The 19,105-nt window shown below is 44.1% G+C and overlaps 1 protein-coding gene across 1 annotated transcript in view; it reads right to left on the reverse strand.

The window, feature by feature from the left end:
- Nucleotides 1-19,105, reverse strand: part of PDE6D (phosphodiesterase 6D) — a 76,200-nt gene that overhangs the window by 4,794 nt on the left and 52,301 nt on the right. The window contains exons 2-4 of the mRNA XM_053598167.1: nt 1,932-2,020; nt 903-1,028; nt 81-186 (exon numbers count right to left, since the gene is read on the reverse strand). Coding sequence (XP_053454142.1) covers nt 81-186; nt 903-1,028; nt 1,932-2,020 — 321 coding nt within the window. The remainder of the gene's footprint in view (nt 1-80; nt 187-902; nt 1,029-1,931; nt 2,021-19,105) is intronic.

Raw genomic sequence — 19,105 nt, forward strand, 5'->3', positions numbered from 1 at the left:
TAACAGCACCAAGAGTCCCACCTGACTGGAACGCCTGCTTCTAGACACACTTCATAATTTCCTGAGACCTGCTCACTCACGTTAAGACGCTTGCTGGCATCATCTGGGACTCGGGTGCTGCCTCTATCAAGGACTGCCAGGTATTTGTGGAGTTAGGGATCACAAAGCCAAACTCGAAGAACCATTCTGAAGGAAGAAGGAAAAGCCGGGGTGAGCAGGGGACCCAGTATAATGTTAAAGGCCTCTTTGTCCCCCTCCTTTAGAGTGAACCTTTTCCTACCCTGGGAACCACCAGAGGAAGTTATGAAAAACTTCCCAGATGAGAGTATATAAAAAGGACAGGGAGCCTCTTTAGGCTGTCTTCTGAACCACACCAGAGGTTTGCTTCTTATGCTTTGGGGCTAAAGGATTGGGACCAGTGAGCAGGATACAGTATAAGCAGCATTTTCTTAGAGGTAGGCTGAATGTGAACTATTAAATAGAAGTAGACTTTTTATTTTTCATTTGAATTTAGCTCTAAGGTGCTTATGTGCCCTTTTACACTGCATGGTGAGAAGCCAGGGCAGAGTGGCCTTGCCAGTCAAATCTGTATGATACTGTATGTAAAGCACTGTACTGGGCCCTGCTCACAGCAGGTCCTCCACATCACAATACCATGTCAGCGCCAAACAAGGCACTGTCACCTGGGGTCCGTGTGTCAGGGACCTCGAAGCTTCTGGTAGTTGCCAGCTTTATTTTGGTTTGTTTTCACTGGGGGTCCCCAATCTTGCAGAGTGTAGGAATCTTACCACAAACTGAGTTGTAAAATGAATGTTATCAAAGCACTGCTTTACTTCACTGGGTCTTGGCTTTTGTCCCTGTCACCTTAAGCCCTGATTTCAGGCATGTAGGCAGCAGAATACCTTCCAGGCATTGCCCTTTGAAGTAAACTTTTTGTTCCAGGCGGAATTTTTCCATTTGCTCTGCTGAAGAAAAGTTCAATTCTCGAGACACTGCCTTGCACTTGAGGATTTTCTTGGGAACACGGGCTGATAAAAGAAAAATAAATATTGAAGCCATTCTAAATGAAAACCACATGACTATTATGCTTCAAGCTTTGGGGAGCTTCTTGTAGCTGATTTAGAGAACATGTCCTATTTATTACATTTCAGACAATGCCTTAGTAACTGCATTAAATGCTTTAACTGAAGGCAGAGGTCTCCAATAGGCCAACAGTATCTGAATGATCTTCAAGAAATACCAGATTCAGTACATTTAAGTGCCTTACCTAGGCATTCTCATCAGGAAGGGGCTACCTGAGTATCTTCTCTCTACTCTGTTCTATTGGTTTTAACACCATACTATTCCCTTTACCTCAGAGAGATAAAAATGAAAACTTCCGCTGAGCATGGTGGCTCATACCTGTAATCCTAGCACTCTGGGAGGCTGAGGTGGGTGGATCACTTGAGCTCAGGAGTTCAAGATCAGCCTGAGCAAGAGTGAGAGCCTGTTTCTACTGAAAACAGAAAAACTAGCTGGGTATTATGGCGGATGCCTACAGTCCAGCTACTCGGGAGGCTGAGGCAGGAGGACTGCTCAAGTCCAAGACTTTGAGGTTGCTGTGAGCTTTGATGCCATGACACTCTACCCAGGGCAATAGAGAGTCTGTCTCAAAATAAATAAATAAATAACATTTTCTTTTGGATAAAAAGAAATTTTTGTTTTATTATCTTTGGATATATTCTAATATAAAAATTTCAGCACAAAATAGGTTTTGGGAAGTTGGAGAAATGTAATAAAGTAACTAAAAATGTCAACAATATGTGGATTAACATGCTGTGTCTTCAGGGGCTTACCCACCTACTAGGTATGTGTTAACCTAGCCCTCTGCTGCCCAGGCTCTTGTTCTGACATTGGTCATAGCCCTGTGCCGTCAAAAGGCTGAGAAGTACCTTCATGCTCCACACCAGGTACAGACAGGTCATCTGTTCCTTGCCAGAGTATCTTCCCTGTCTCGGCATCCCGAAGGTTCATCCAATTTCTGATCAAATGTGATTAAGGAAAAATAAGGCACTGAAAGTGACTCCTATTTAGTACTCTGGGTGTTTCATGTTTGCTCCTGCCAACTCAACTCTTATTTACTTTTAAGCAAGTCTACCAAATTCAGTACCATGAAAGCACGCAAGAATGTGCATGAGTATCTAAAAGACATTTAAAGAAAGTAGCAGAGACATATAGAAGATATTTTTATCTACAGTGTAAGAATCCATAGCTGAATGTGGTAGTGTACACCTATAGCCCCAGCTACCTGGGAGGCTGAGGCAAGAGGACCTCTTGAGCCCAGGAGTTTTAGGCCACACTAAGCAATGATGCCACTGCAATCAAGTCAGAGTGACAGAGTGAGAACCTATGCCAAAAAACAAAACAAAACAAAACAAAACCCCACACAAACACCACCCCCCAAAGCCTGCACACATCTAGAAATTTCAAGTAAGGGATAGAAAATGAATAGAGCAAGATTTAAAGTTTACCAACAGAATCTTATCAACTAAGATGAAAAATGCAAAGAAGCAAATATCAGGGGTACTTCAAGAAAATGCCTCATGCAGTTCACTCTACAACGAAGATCATAGACTATAAACTTTACCCACAAGTGCAGGACTCTCAAATAGCTTTTAGTGCACCACTTTTAAACATGAGAAGATAGCCAAAGTACCACCAAAGTTCAAGAAAGCATTTACCATGAAATATAGATCAAAACAGAGAAAAAAGAGACTATAGACAAAGATATAAACTTTAAAAAAGGAGCATTTTAAAAGATACATGACATGACCTCTACAGACACTAAATATTTATACAATTAAATGTTGTATATTTTAGGTGATTTTCTCTGGTTTGAGGTTACAGCTACTGGGCTGGTCAATTGATAATATCTTTAGTCAGAAAATGCCTTCTTATTCTATTTATATTTTCTAGTTTCTGTACTGTTAGATACGATAATGAGACAATAATATCAATTTAAAGAACTTCAGAGAATAAAAACGAACTCTAGAAAGACACGTTTTGACAGCAGAACCAAGTAACTCAATGCAAGGAGTGGAAGACAAAGTTGAAGAAAGCTCTAAGAAAGAAAAAGTAAGTATAGAAAATAAAAGGGTAAAGATATAAGATCAGAAAAACAGTCTAAGAGGTCCAATGTCTTGCTAACAGGAGTTTTAGGAAGACAGAACAGATTCAACTTTGGGACAGGGCAAGAAGAAACAGAAAAAAGAACAGGGAAAACTGAAGGAAAGATGTCACCAATAAATTAATTTAAGGGCTGGGTACAGTGGCTCACACCTCTAATCCCAATACTTTGGGAGTAAAAGGAATTGAAAATTATATTCCTGGGGAAGTAGAAAACAGGAGTGGGAGGACAGGGAGTGTTGTTCTTCATTAGAAACTGAGTGAACTTTGATTATTTAAATGATGGATGCAAATAACTTTAATAAAAACAAAGACTAAATTTATTTATTTATTTATTTTTTTTTTGTAGAGACAGAGTGTCACTTTATGGCCCTCGGTAGAGTGCCGTGGCCTCACACAGCTCACAGCAACCTCTAACTCCTGGCCTTAAGCAATTCTCTTGCCTCAGCCTCCCGAGTAGCTGGGACTACAGGCGCCCGCCACAACGCCCGGCTATTTTTTGGTTGCAGTTCAGCCGAGGCTGGGTTTGAACCCTCCACCCTCGGTATACGGGGACTACAGGTGCCCGTCACAACGCCTGGCTATTTTTTTCTTGCACTTTTCAATGTTTAGCTGGCCCAGGCCGGGTTCGAACCTGCCAGCCTGCGTGTATGTGGCCGGTGCCCTACCTACTGAGCAATGAGTGCCTCCCTACACACATTTAAAGCCCTTCTTTGCTTTTCCTTTCCTTACTTTACCTTTCCCTTCCCTTTCCATTTCCTTTCCTTCTCCCCTTCCTTTCTTCCTTCTTTTTGTAGAAACAGAGTCTCACTTAAGAGTTACACAGCTTGGGGTGGTGCCTGTGGCTCAAGGAGTAGGGCGCTGGTCCCATATGCCGGAGGTGGTGGGTTCAAACCCAGCCCCGGCCAAAAACCACAAAAAAAAAAAAAAAAAAAGAGTTACACAGCTCACAGCAACCTCCAACTCCTGCCTGGGCTTAGGCGATCTTCTTGCCTCAGCCTCCCAAGTAGCTGGGACTACAGGTGCCTGCCACAATGCCGGGCTATGCTTCATATTTTCAAACTCTAACTTTTTTTCTTTTGCAACCAAATTTAAAAGCAAGTCAAAGTATACATTACTTGCTTAGGCCACATCTTATAATTCTAATTACTATAAATATGCTCAATCATCCTGAGGTCTCTGTATATTAAGAGAAAGCTTCCCGGGCGGCGCCTGTGGCTCAGTCGGTAGGGCGCCGGCCCCATATGCCGAGGGTGGTGGGTTCAGGCCCGGTCCCGGCCAAACTGCAACCAAAAAAAAAAAATAGCCGGGCGTTGTGGCGGGCGCCTATAGTCCCAGCTACTTGGGAGGCTGAGGCAAGAGAATCGCTGAAGCCCAGGAGTTGGAGGTTGCTGTGAGCTGTGTGAGGCCACGGCACTCTACCGAGGGCCATAAAGTGAAACTCTGTCTCTACAAAAAAAAAAATTAAAAAAAAAAAAAAAGAGAAAGCTTCCCCAAATGGAGAAGGAAGTCCACAGATACTACTTGCTCTATCAATCCACTCTGAGCTCAGATCTAAACTGAAGTGTCCCAGACATCTAAGCTCAAAGTTTTCAGAAGACACAGATCTCAAAAAAAAAAAAAAAAAAAAGAAAGGGTCCCTGTACAAAGATGCTCTGCATCAGACTTAGCTTCCAGAAAAAGCACTACTGCTACTGGCCCAGGCCAACAAAGAAAAGTCTAGGACCAGGACTCTGCATGTATGAAGTCATGAAAAGAAGAAAGTTTTAAATTAGAGTCTTCTATCTGATATTTAGTAGACAGTGAATTTTTTTTTTTTTTTTGTAGAGACAGAGTCTCACTTTATGGCCCTCGGTAGAGTGCCGTGGCCTCACACAGCAACCTCCAACTCCTGGGCTTCAGCGATTCTCTTGCCTCAGCCTCCCGAGTAGCTGGGACTACAGGCGCCCGCCACAACGCCCAGCTATTTTTTGGTTGCAGTTTAGCTGGGGCCGGGTTTGAACCCGCCACCCTCGGTATATGGGGCCGGCGCCTTACCGACTGAGCCACAGGCGCTGCCCGACAGTGAATTTTAAGATTACTCTATTTAGCAAGGGAGAAAAGTAGCTAAAAATACACAGTTGATCTCCATAACACAAGCATCTCTTCTCTTTATAAATAATCAGGTTAAGGAGACTTAACTGATTCTCTTTGGAAAATATATTTCATAGGCTGGACACCGTTAGCTCAGTGGTTAGGGTGCCAGCCACATGCTCTGGGGCTGGTGGGTTTGAACCCAGGCTGGGGCCTGCTAAACAACAACAACAACAACAAAATAGCCAGGTGTTGTGGTAGATGCCTATAGTCCCAGCTACTAGGGAGGTTGAGGCAAAAGAATCCCTTGAGCCCAAGAGTTGGAGGTTGCTGTGAGCTACGACGCTACAGCACTCTACCAAGGGTGACAAAGTGAGACTTTGTCTTAATTAAAAAAAGAAAAAAAAAAAAGCCGGGCGTTGTGGTGGGCGCCTGTAGTCCCAGCTACTCGGGAGGCTGAGGCAAGAGAATCGCTTAAGCCCAGGAGTTGGAGGTTGCTGTGAACTGTGTGAGGCCATGGCACTCTACCGAGGGCCATAAAGTGACACTCTGTCTCTACAAAAAAAAAAAAAAAAAAAAGAAAGAAAATGTATTTTATAAAAACATATTTGGTTGTTTCAACAATTATACATTCCCTGCGTTTATCTTAATCCAGAATATTATCTATCAGTGTCTCTATCATGTACTTTATTTTATAGTCCTAATAAGACTTTTAAGATTTGGAGAAAGGCTCAGCGTCCATAGCATAGTGGTTACAGCACCGGCCACATGCACCGAGGCTGGCAGGTTCTAACCCAGCCCAGGCCAGCTAAACAACAATGACAACTGTAACAAAAAAATAGCTGGGCGTTGTGGTGGGCGCCTATAGTCCCAGGTACTTGGGAGGTTGAGGCAAGAGAATTGCTAAAGCCAAAGAATTAGAGGTTGCTGTGAGCTGTGACGACACCACAGTACTCTACCGACGGCAACATAGTAAGACTCTCTCAAAAAAATAAATAAATAAAAAATCTGGGGACAGACTTTATGAAGAAGACTTCAGTGGCAATTGCAACAACAACAAAAATAAATAGGACTCAATTAAATTGAACAGCTTCTGTATAGCTAAAGAGACAACAACCAAAGCAAATAGACAATCATCAGAATGGGAAAAGATATTTGCATATTATGAATCGGACAAAAGCTTGAGAACTACAGAGAACTCAAATTAATCAACATAAAAAAAGCCAACAATCCCTTATATCAATGAGCAAGAGAGATGAATAGAACCTTCTCTAAAGAAGATAGACAAATGACTGACAAACCATGAAAAAATGCTCAGTATCCCTAATTATCAGAGAAATGCAAATCAAAACTACCCTAAGATACCACCTAACGCCAGTGAGAACGGCCCACATCACAAAAATCTCAAAGCTGCAGATGCTAGCATGGATGTGGAGAGAAAGGAACACTTTTACACTGCTGGTGGGACTGCAAACTGATACAACCTTTTTGGAAGGAATTATGGAGAATCCTCAAAGAACTCCAACTAGATCTTCCATTTGATCCTGCAATCCCATTACTAAGCATCTACCCAGAAGAAAAAAAAAATCATTTTATCGTAAGGACATAAAATGCACTAGACTGTTTATTGCAGCTTAATTTACAATTGCCAAACTGTGAAAACAACCTAAATGCCCACAAATCCAGGAATGGATTAACAAGCTGTGGTATATGCATATCATGGAATACTGTTCAGCCACTAAAAAAGATGGAGACTTTACATCTTTTGTATTAACCTGGATGGAGTTGGAACACATTCTTCTTAGTAAAGCGTTGTAAGAATGGAGAAACAAGATCCAGTGTAAAAAAAATGCCAGGAAGGCTATGTTAATCAGTGTGATGAAAATGTGTCAAACGGTCTATGAAACCAGGGTATGGTGCCCCATGATCACATTAATGTGCACAGCTATGATCTAATAAAAATAATAAATAAATAAATAAATAAAAGATCCAGCATACTCAATTCTGACCTAGTACATGTTGGGGGGTGGGGGAGCTGAGAGAGTGATGGAGGGAGGGGGTGGGGCATCACGGTGTGTGACCTATCTCTTTGAGGCAGGACACAGTTCTAAGAGGGGCTTTACCTAACAAATGCAATCAGTGTAACCTGGTTCTTTGTACCCTTAATAAATCCTCAACAATTAAAAAAATAAATTAAGGGTGGTGCCTGTGGCTCAGTGGGTAGGGTGCCAGCCCCATATACTGAGGGTGGTGGGTTCAAACCCGGCCCTGGCCAAACTGCAACAAAAAAATAGCCAGGTGTTGTGGCGGGCCCCTGTAGTCCCAGCTACTCAGGAGGCTGAGGCAAGAGAACCACTTAAGCCCAAGAGTTTGAGGTTGCTGTGAGCTGTGATGCAACAAGTACTCTACCGAGGGTGACAAAAGTGAGACTCTGTCTCTAAAAAAAATTAAAATAAATAAATTAATAAATTAAAAAGATTTTGTCCTCAATAATATTAAATTATAGAAATAGAAAAAGTTCCATCCAAGAATGCTGGAGTGAGGCTACTTAAACTCTACTAAGTTCTGTAATTTTAGGGGTGAAAAGGAAGCTAAGAGTTCATGGTAGAGATGCAGGCATTGGGGAAAAGCTTTATAAATCATAAAAATGCAAAACCACAATAGGTTATTCGTAAAAACAAATAAAAAGATTACTAAGGCCAGGCCTAGTGGCTCACACCTCTGCACTCTGGGAGGCAAAGGTGGGTAGTTTGCTTGAGCTCAGGAGTTCAAGACCAGCCTAAGCAAGAGTGAGACCCATCTCTACTAAAAATAGAAAAAACAAGCCAGGTATTGTGATGGACACCTGTTCCAGCTACTAAGGAGGCTGAGGCAAGAGGATTGCTAAAGCCCAAAGGTTTGAAGTTACTGTGAACTACGACACTATAGGACTCTACCCAGGGCGACACAGTGAGAGTCTGTCTCAAAAAAAACCCCCAAATTATTAAAGTAGTTGTCTTAAAATAACAGAAAAGCTGGCCCTCAAAAAAGGAAACATTTAACTAAAAATGATAGAACTGAAAGGCAAACTTTGACAACTGGTCATCATCTGGCTGAAAACACTTTTGTGTTTTTTTTTTTTTTTTTGTAGAGACAGAGTCTCACTGTACCGCCCTCGGGTAGGGTGCCGTGGCGTCACACAGCTCACAGCAACTCTTGGGTTTACGCGATTCTCTTGCCTCAGCCTCCCGAGCGGCTGGGACTACAGGCGCCGGCCACAACGTCTGGCTATTTTTTTTTGTTGTTGTTGCAGTTTGGCCGGGGCTGGGTTTGAACCTGCCACCCTCGGCATATGGGGCCGGTGCCCTACTCACTGAGCCACAGGCGCCGCCAACACTTTTGTGTTTTAACAGTCTTTTGCTAACCAGATTTTCCAGAGAAAAAGAGCCTGAGTTTTAAGATTCAAAGGTCAAATCACTTTCAATCTTAAGAGAGGAGGATTAGGTGGACAAGCTCTAAAGGAGGGGGCTGGAATACTATTTATAAATACCACTCTCTGGGTCAGTCACGTCTTTTCTCCTTTGCAAGCTCCCTGGTAATTATAGGAAGGATGAGCACAAAGGAACACTCCTTTACTATGGGAAGCCTCTTGCTTAGAGGAGAGCTTTTCTGGTACCCTCTTATTTGGAGCCAGGCTTAAAGAAGCACCCTCATATGTAAAAGTAAGAGCATCTTAAAAATAAGCTTCATAGTGGCTCAGTGCCCATAGCACGGTGTTACAGTACCAGCCACATGCCCTGAGGCTGGTGGGTTCAAACCCGGCCTGGGCCAGCTAAACAACAATCACAACAAAAAATAGCTGAGTGTTGTGACAGGCACCTGTAGTCCCAGTTACTTGGGAGGCTGAGGCAAGAGAATCGCCTGAGCCCAAGAGTTTGATGTTGCTGTGAGCTGTGATGCCATAGCACTCTACCGAGGGCAACATAGTGATACTCTGTCTCAAAAAAAAAAAAAAAAAAGCTTCAGGGCAAAACAATAAGCTTCAAATCAAAATCTATAGGAAAGGTAAAATAGGAAGTAAACATTCCACAAACATTGTGGAGGGATGGGAGAAAACAGATGTAACCTGGTATAATTTTTTTTTGAGACAGAGTCTCACTTTGTCACCCTTGGTGCCATGGTGTGATAGTTCACAGCAACCTCAAACTCTTAGGCTTAAGCAATTCCCTTGCCTCAGCCTCCCGAGTAGCTGGAACTACAGGTGCCTACCACAACACCTGGCTATTTTTAGAGATGGGGTCTCGCTCTGGCTCAGGCTGGTCTTAAGCAATCCACTTGCCTGTGCTTCCCAGAGTGCTAGTATTACAGGCATGAGCCACTGCGCTTGGTCCTGGTATGATTTAGACACTGTCCAGTTCAGGAGCTGGGGACAGCTGTGAGGTACAGAAGGCAGTGAGGGAGTAGTAGAGTAGAGTGGGAAGGGAAGGCTTGGGGATGGGAGAAACCAGTTAGATGAATGAGGTACTAGGTAAATTTCCTTCAGAGACGTGAATGCAGGAAACACTATCAAATATAAAAGGGTTTAAACTATTTTGTAATGATCATCTAGGAACATTTTGGAATTAGTACACTGGTTCTGGGAGTCTTAGTTTTAAATAGAAATGGTCAATATAATTTTTTTTTAAGACTTTTATTTACTTTTTGTTGTTGCAGTTTGGCCAGGGCCGGGTTCGAACCCACCACCCTCAGTATATGGGGCCGGCACTCTACTGAGCCACAGGTGCTGCCATAAATTTTTTTTTTTTTTTGTAGAGACAGAGTCTCACTGTACCGCCCTCGGGTAGAGTGTCGTGGCGTCACACGGCTCACAGCAACCTCTAACTCCTGGGCTTACGCGATTCTCTTGCCTCAGCCTCCCGAGCAGCTGGGACTACAGGCGCCCGCCACAACGCCCGGCTATTTTTTTTGTTGTTGCAGTTTGGCCGGGGCTGGGTTTGAACCCGCCACCCTTGGCATATGGGGTCGGCGCCCCGCTCACTGAGCCACAGGCGCCGCCCCACACTCTCCTCTTTTCACTCATCCTAATTTCTCTCATTCTTTCTCCTTCAACTTGCAGCTCAGGTGCTGCCATGTAGAGCAGATCTGTTTATTATATAAAAATTTATAGGGGCGGCGCCTGTGGCTCAGTGAGTAGGGCGCCGGCCCCATATGCCGAGGGTGGCGGGTTCAAACCCAGCCCCGGCCAAACTGCAACAACAAAAAAAAAATAGCCGGGCGTTGTGGCGGGCGCCTGTAGTCCCAGCTGCTCGGGAGGCTGAGGCAAGAGAATCGCGTAAGTCCAGGAGTTGGAGGTTGCTGTGAGCTGTGTGATGCCACGGCACTCTACCCGAGGGCGGTACATGAGACTCTGTCTTTACAAAAAAAAAGAAAAGAGGAGAGTGTGACAGCATGAGGAAGGCAAAGAGGAGAAAGAGAAAAGACCCACAGGGGACACATACAGAGGGAGAGACGAAAGGAATAAAGGGGAAAAAAAGACAATAGGAAAAACACACAAACAGAATTGCCTACAGACAACTAAGAACCAAGAGACAGAGCCAGGACAGAAGGGAACAAAAAGGAAGAGGCTCAGGAAGTTTGGACCTAAGATTCCACAGTTTTTCCCTATTTTAATATTGTGTGGTTGTCTTGCTTAGTGGCTTTATGGGATGGTTTGAAACTGACGGGCAGAAAAGTAAGACTGACCATTTCAACTGTAAAGCCCTTCTAGGCCCCGTGTGGTGGCTCATACCTGTAATTCTAGCACTCTGGGAGGCCGAGGCAGGCGGACTGCCTGAACTCATAGGTTTGAGACCAGCCCGAGCAAGTGTGAGACCCTGTCTCTAAAATATAGCCGGGTGTTGTGGCGGGTACCTATAGTCCCAGCTACTTGGAAGGCCGAGACAAGAGAATCAATCACTGGAGCCCAAGAGTTTGAGGTTGCTGTCAGCTATGATGTCACAGCACTCTACCTAGGGCAACAAAGTACGACTCTGTCTCAAAAAAGAATAAAGAAAAAATAAAGCCCTTCTGAAAATGTCTTTTATGTTTTAGAGAAGAGGTATGCTTTTTCACCCAGGCTGAAGTGCATGGTGTGATGATCGTAGCTCACTTTAACCTGAGTTCAAGTGATCCCTCTGCTTCAAACTCCTCAAATGCTGAGATTACAGGTGCAAGCCACTATGCCCAGCCTGAAAATATTAATTGGCAGATTCAAAGTTTTGTATAATTTATCATCCAAACTGTGATACTTCTGAGAATAAAATAGGGCGCTAACTGAAGAACACATTTTAAGAAGCTGGTTTGTATAATGGGCTTAGAATAGTGGGCATTTAGGAAGCGGTGTGCTAGCTATAATTATTTTTTTTGTAGAGACAGAGTCTCACTTTATGGCCCTCGGTAGAGTGCCATGGCATCACACAGCTCACAGCAACCTCCAACTCCTGGGCTTAAGCGATTCTCTTGCCTCAGCCCCCCGAGTAGCTGGGACTACAGGCGCCCGCCACAACGCCCGGCTATTTTTTTGTTGCAGTTCGGCCGGGGGCTGGGTTTGAACCCACCACCCTCGGTATATGGGGCCGGCGCCTTACCGACTGAGCCATAGGCGCCGCCCGTAGCTATAATTATTATTAATGATAATCCATTATCTCTCACTTAGCATTCTGATTGGTTTTCCTTGCTTCCATTCTTGACTCTTTTCTCCAATCCATTCTCTTCATAGATGAGACACAGTAAGTTAGGTGTCAATCCCTGGCTTTCTTCCGCACTTAAAAATAATCAATAGTGGGCGGCGCCTGTGGCTCAGTCGGTAAGGTGCCAGCCTTATATACTGAGGGTGGCGGGTTCAAACCCGGTCCCCGCTGAACTGCAACCTGCAACCAAAAAATAGTCGGGCGTTGTGGCGGGTGCCTGTACTCCCAGCTACTCAGGAGGCTGAGGCAACAGAATCGCTTAAGCCCAGGAATTGGAGGTTGCTGTGAGCTGTATGATGCCATGGCACTCTACCAAGGGCCATAAAGTGAAACTCTGTCTCTACAAAAAAAAAAAAAAAAAAATCAATAGTTGGCTCGGGGCCTGTGGCTCAAGTGGCTAAGGCACCAGCCACATATACCTGAGCTGGCACGTTCGAATCCAGCCTGAGCCTGCCAAACAACAATGACGGCTGCAACCAAAAAATAGCTGGGCATTATGACGGGCACCTGTAGTCCCAGCTACTTGCAAGGTGGAGGCAGGAGAATCGCTTGAGCCCAGCAGTTTGAGGTTGCTATGAGCTGTGACACCACGGCACTCTACCCAGGGTGACAGCTGAGGCTCTGTCTCAAAAAAAAAAAAAACAATAGCCTCAGCGACACATCAAAGTCCAATCTCTACAAAAAATAAAAAAATAGCTAAGCTTGGTCCATGTGCTTATAGTCCTAGCTACTCAGGAAGCTGAGGCAGGATGACAGTTTAAGTACAGAAGTTCAAGAGTTCAGTGAACTATTATCACAGCACTGAACTCCAGCATGGGCAATAGAGAGAGAACCTGTCTCTTCCCCCCACCAAAAAAAATGAGCCTTTTTCATGGTTTACAAGGCCCCTCAGTAACTATGACCCAGCGGCGAACACCTTTCTCTTTCTCCAACACACTTTCACCTCTTATCTGTGCCAGCCAGCTAGAGTACTTTTGACCTTATTCTTCACACCTGGCTTTAGTAGCCTCTCCTCTGAGAAGCCTTTGGGATCACTTAGTCTACAGTAGTTTCTGAAGATAGATCTGCCTGACATCTAAATTGGGGTTCCTTCTGTGCCTTGCTGCAACACCTGGTTGTCTCCAGGCCTCCCCTGAGCAGACAATTTGTGGTATCTCCATCTCCCTTGAGGAGAGGCTAAATACTTCTCCATCTGGCCGGGTGCGGTGGCTCAGGCCTGGAATCCTGGCACACAGGGAGGCAAAGATGGGTGAACTGCTTGAGCTCAGGAGTTCCAGACCAGCCTGAGCATGAGACCCCATCTCTAAAAAAAAAAAAAAAAAAAAAAGGCTCAGCGCCTGTGGCTAAAGCAGCTAAGGTGCCAGCCACATACACCTGAGCTGGCAGGTTCGAATCCAGCCTGGACCTGCCAAACAACAATGACAGCTGCAACCAAAAAATAGCCGGGTGCCTGTAGTCCCACCTACTTGGGAGGTGGAGGCAAGAGAATCGCTTGAGCACAGGAGTTGGAGATTACTGTGAGCTGTGATGCCACAGCACTCTACCCAGGGCATCAGCTTGAGGCTCTGTCTCAAAAAAAAAAGCCAGGCATTGTGGCATTGTGGCCTGTAGTCTCAGATATATGGGAGGCTGAGGCAAGAGAATCGCTTAAGCCCAAGAGTTGGAGGTTGCTGTGAGCTATGTGACGCCACGGCACGCTCATGAGGGCGATAAAGTGAAACTCTGTCTCTACAAAAAAATAAATAAATAAAATAAATAAATAAATAAATAATCTTCAATAATGAGCCAGGCACAGTAGCTCACACCTGTAATCCTAGCACTCAGGGAGGCCGAGGCGGGTAGATTGTTTGAGCTCATGAGTTCAAGACCTGCTTGAGCAAAAGTGAGACCCTGTCTCTATTAAATATGAAAAACTTAGGCAAGAGGATTGCTTGAGCCCACGTTGGAGGTTGGAGGTTGCTGTGAACTATGACACCAGGGCACTCTACCCAGGGTGACAGCTTGAGAATCTGTCTCAAAAAAAAAGAAAGAAAAAAAAGAAAATCCAAGGCAAGAGGATCACTTGAGCCCAAGAATTGGAGGTTGCTGTGAGCTATGAGACCAGGGCACTCCACCTAGGGTGACAGCTTGAGAATCTGTCTCGGAAAAAAAAAAAAAACTTCAATAAGGGAAAAGTAACTGAAAGCTTAGTTGTATTAATGTGTGACTTTGGTTTTATTCACTCCAAACCTTATAATTCCTAAAAAACCTGCTGCAATCCATTGTGTTGTTCATATATTTATCTCTATCCCTTCTCATCCTTACGTGTTTAAGAGTAGAGATAAGGCCTGATTCTACTTTTATACTTGTGTTATATATATTAAATAGATACAGAGTAAAAATTGTATCGGAAGGATTTGAGTATCTTAACTTGAAAATAAACTAAAGAAAGGGATGGTTCCTTTAGTTTTATTATTATTATTATTATTATTTGCAGTTTTTGACCAGGGCCGGGTTTGAACCCACCACCTTCAGTATATGGGGCCGGCATCCTACTCCTTGAGCCATAGGCGCCGCCCTAGTTTTAGCATTTTAATTAAAATCTATCTAACTTTAATTCCTGCTGATTTTCCACTTTGCTCACGTTACACACAGAACTTAGGACTGATATAAAATAACTAAAGTTAAGAAATTATTTTTGAGAAAAATCTCTAGGAAACAGTAACTATTTCTTACTGTTGGTACCTGTTGTCAAGTTAGTTCTTTTATACTGGTATGACAGCCTCTCAACTAATTTTTTTCCTTCAATTTCTGGTCCATTGTTTCTCAAAGTATGAGTGGTTCTATGACCTTATTAAAAATGCTGTTTCCAAGGCCTCTTCTCAGACCTACTTAATCAGAATCTCTGGGTGAAGCCTGGGAATGTTCACTTTAATAACCAATAGCCTGGTCTTTACTATCAAATACACTGTGACTAGGGCTATAGTCCTAAAACCCATAGTGGATCAAATCACTTCCTCCTCTTCAAAAGCCTTCAGTAGTTATTCACTGTTCAGAGCAAGTCCTAACTTCTTAACTTGGCCCTTAAAGTTCTTTACATTGTGGCTCTAATCTCTCTCTAGTTTATTTCCCTTTGGGCTTCATACTCCTTCCTGCAAGCATTCTCACAGAGGCACCGTGAATACACTATTCACCGAGGCACTTCAATGTTCTCTGTTCAGCCTATATATTCTCATGTAGAGCCTCTGAGAAGAGAAGAGAGCAAAATCAAAAGAGTTGAATTGCTTTTTGGGGACCGAATCAAGTGTTAACATGACCACAAGACCATAGCAGACAAAAGTGATAAAGAAGGTAGGAAGAAACATTTCTTTAGCTAAGAGGATCCCTGTGGAGATAACCATGACAAAAGAAAACAGGAGTAAAAAAGACACAGCAATTTATCATGAGCAGAGATATACAAACCACAACTGCCCCATATACAAACTGCAGAGCAAAGCCAGCTATATCCCTCCACAAAAATCTCTCCAAAATACAAGTCTGACTAGTCTTCACTTCTTTCTTTATTTTTTTTTGCGGTTTTTGGCCAGGGCTGGGTTTGAACCGACCACCTCCGGCATATGGGGCTGGCACCCTACCCAGTCTTCACTTCTAATGCCAAGAGAAGGAAACACTTTTTGTGTTTTTTATATAAGAATGTCATTAATGCTGTGCAGCAAAACTTTGTTCCAAAGAATAGCAGAGTTTCTCACTGTGTGATGACACTAAGAGAAGGGTGGAAAAACAAAGCAGATAAGCACCTTGACCAAGGTTACATGGCAATGATAAAACACCAATCTTTTTTTTTTTGAGACAGAGTCTCAAGCTGTTGCCCTGGGTAGAGTGCTGTGGCACTCTACAACACTCACAACAACCTCCAACTCCTGGGCTCAAGCGATTCTCCTGCCTCCGCCTCCCAAGTAGCTGGGATTACAGGCGCCTGCCACAACGCCTGGCTATTTTTTTGGTTGCAGCCGTCATTGTTGTTTGGTGGGCCCAGACTGCATTCGAACCCGCCAGCTCAGGTGTATGTGGTTGGCGCCTTAGCTGCTTCAGCCACAGGCGCCAAGCCAAAACAACAATCTTATTCTTCTTGCTCTGCCATTACCTTTCTTATCCTTTCCTTCAAAGATTAAAATTTACCCATATTGCAGGGCGGTGCCTGTGGCTCAGTGAGCAGGGCGCCAGCCCCATATGCCGAGGGTGGCGGGTTCAAACCCAGCCCCGGCCAAACTGCAACAAAAAAATAGCCGGGTGTTGTGGCAGGCGCCTGTAGTCCCAGCTGCTTGGGAGGCTGAGGCAGGAGAATCGCCTAAGCCCAGGAGTTGGAGGTTGCTGTGAGCTGTGTGACGCCACGGCACTCTACCGAGGGCAATAAAGTGAAACTCTGTCTCTACAAAAAAAAAAATTTACCCATATTGCAATGGCGTCTGTGGCTCAGTGAGTAGGGCACTGGCCCCATATACCGAGGGTGGCAGGTTCAAATGCAGCCCTGGCCAAACTGCAACAAAAAAAATAGCTGGGTGTTGTGGCAGGTGCCTGTAGTCCCAGCTACTTGGGAGGCTGAGGTGGGAGAATCACATAAGCCCAACAGCTGGAGGTTGCTGTGAACTGTGATGCCACGGCATTCTACCGAGGGCCACAAAGTAAGATTCTGTCTTTTTTTTTTTTGTAGAGATGGTCTCACCTGATCGCCCTCGGTAGAGTGCCGTGGCGTCACACAGCTCACAGCAACCTCCAAATCCTTGGGCTTAGGCGATTCTCTTGACTCAGCCTCCCAAGTAGCTGGGACTACAGGCGCCAGCCAGAACGCCCGGCTATTTTTTTTTTGGTGCAGTTTGGCCAGGGCTGGGTTTGAACCCGCCACCCTCGGCATATGGGGCCGGTGCCCTACCCGCTGAGCCACAGGCGCCACCCAAGATTCTCTTAAAAAAAAAAAAAAAAATTGGGCAGTGCCTGTGGCTCAAAGGAGTAGGGCACTGACCCCATATGCTGGAGGTGGCAGGTTCAAACCCAGCCCCAGCCAAAAACTGCAAAAAAAAAAAAAAAAAAAAAAAAAAAATTACCCATATTTCTACCAATGGACTAAATGTTTATGTCCTTCCCCACCCTCATCCTATTTTCATACAGCAAAATTCTAACCCTCGATATGATGGTATTAGGAGATGGGACCTTTGGGAGATGATTAGTTCACGAGGGTTCTAGAAGGGATTAGTACCCTTATAAAAAGGACCCCAGAAAGCTTTCTCTCTCTCTTTTGGCCACATGAGGCTATATAATGAGAGGATAGCAGCCTGCAACCTGGGAGAAGCATCTCCTCAAAACTTGACTGTGCTGGTACCTTGATCTCAGATGTCCAACCTCCAGAACTGTGAGAAATGAGTTTCTGTTATATATAAAACACATGGTCTTTGGAATTTTGTTATAGCAGCCTGAACTAAGACATTCCTACCACAACTTTTAAAATCACCATGTGGGCTTGGTGCTTGCAGCGCAGCGATTAGGGCACTGGCCACATAAACCGGGCCTGCCAAATAATGACAACTACAACAAAAAATAGTCAGGTGTTGAGGCAGGTGCCTATAGTCCCAGTTACTTGGGAGGCTGAGGCAAGAGAATCACTTAAGCCTAAGAATTGGAGGTTGCTGGGTGGCGCCTGTGGCTCAAGGAGTAGGGCACCGGTCCCATATGCTGGAGGTGGTGGGTTCAAACCCAGCCCTGGCCAAAAACCACAAAATAAATAAATAAATAAACTCTTAAAAAAAAAAAAAAAAGGGTCGGCGCCTGTGGCTCAGTGAGTAGGGAGCCAGCCCCATATGCCGAGGGTGGCGGGTTCAAACCCAGCCCTGGCCAAACTGCAACAAAAGAATAGCCGGGCGTTGTGGCGGGCGCCTGTAGTCCCAGCTGCTCGGGAGGCTGAGGCAAGAGAATCGCGTAAGCCCAAGAGTTAAGAGGTTGCTGTGAGACGTGTGACGCCACGGCACTACCCGAGGGCGGTACAGTGAGACTCTGTCTCTACAAAAAAAAAAAAAAAAAAAAGAATTGGAGGTTGCTGTGATGCCACAGCACTCTAACCAGGATGACATAGTAAGACTGTCTCAAAAAAAAAAAATAAATAAATAAATAAAAATAAAATCAGCATGTGACTCTAACAGTTCTCTAGTATCTTTCTAAATTAAGTGAAAAACAACTTGTTTGTAAAAAGCGCCTGGGGTCTGGTGGCTCACACCTGTAATTCTAGCACTTTGGAGGCCAAGGTGGGAGGATTGCTTAAGCTTAGGAGTTTGAGACCAGCCTGAGCAACATAGACCCCCGTCTTATAAAAAACAGAAGAATTAGCTAGGTATGTTGGTGTACACCTGTCATCCCAGCTATTTGGGAGGATGAAGCAGGAGGATCGCTTGTGCCTGGGAGTTTGAGGTTAAGTGAGCTATGATGACACTGCACTGTAGCCCTGGCAAAAGAGGCAGACATTGTTTTTAAAAACAAACAACTTGACAGGGTGGTGGTGGAGGCTCACGCCTGTAATCCTAGCTCTCTGGAGGCTAAGGTGGGTAGATTGTTTGAGTTCAGGAATTCAAGACCAGCCTGAGCAACAGTGAGACTTCTGTCTCTGAAAAACAAACAAACAAACAAAAACAAAAGAAAAAACTGGCCAGGCATTGTGGTAGGCAAGTGTGTCTACTGTGTCTGTAGGCAAGAGGATTACTTCAGCCCAAGAGCTTGAGATTGCTGTGAGCTATGGTGCCATAGCACTCAATTTAGGGCAACAAAGTGAGACTCTATCTCAAAACAATTAAAAATAAAATAAAAAAATAATAAAAACAAAACAAAACAATTAATTATGGAAAAAACTGTAAATGCTACTGAGGGACATAAGAAGAATCTTAAATTCTAAATTGAAACATATCCCCTATTTTTGGATAGAAAAACTTAATGTCATAAAGATGTAATATTCCATAATTTAATCTAATTCCAATTTAATGCAATCCCTACAAGTATAGGATTTAAATAGATAAGCTGATTCCAAAGTTCATATGGGAAGTATGAGATCACCAGGAAAATTCTAAAAGAGTAATAAGAGGAAACATATCCTTCCAGATGTTAAAATTTACAAAGCAATAGTAATTAAAATAGTGATACTG

The sequence above is a fragment of the Nycticebus coucang genome, chromosome 7, assembly GCF_027406575.1.
Source record: "Nycticebus coucang isolate mNycCou1 chromosome 7, mNycCou1.pri, whole genome shotgun sequence".
Classification (NCBI taxonomy): domain Eukaryota; kingdom Metazoa; phylum Chordata; class Mammalia; order Primates; family Lorisidae; genus Nycticebus; species Nycticebus coucang.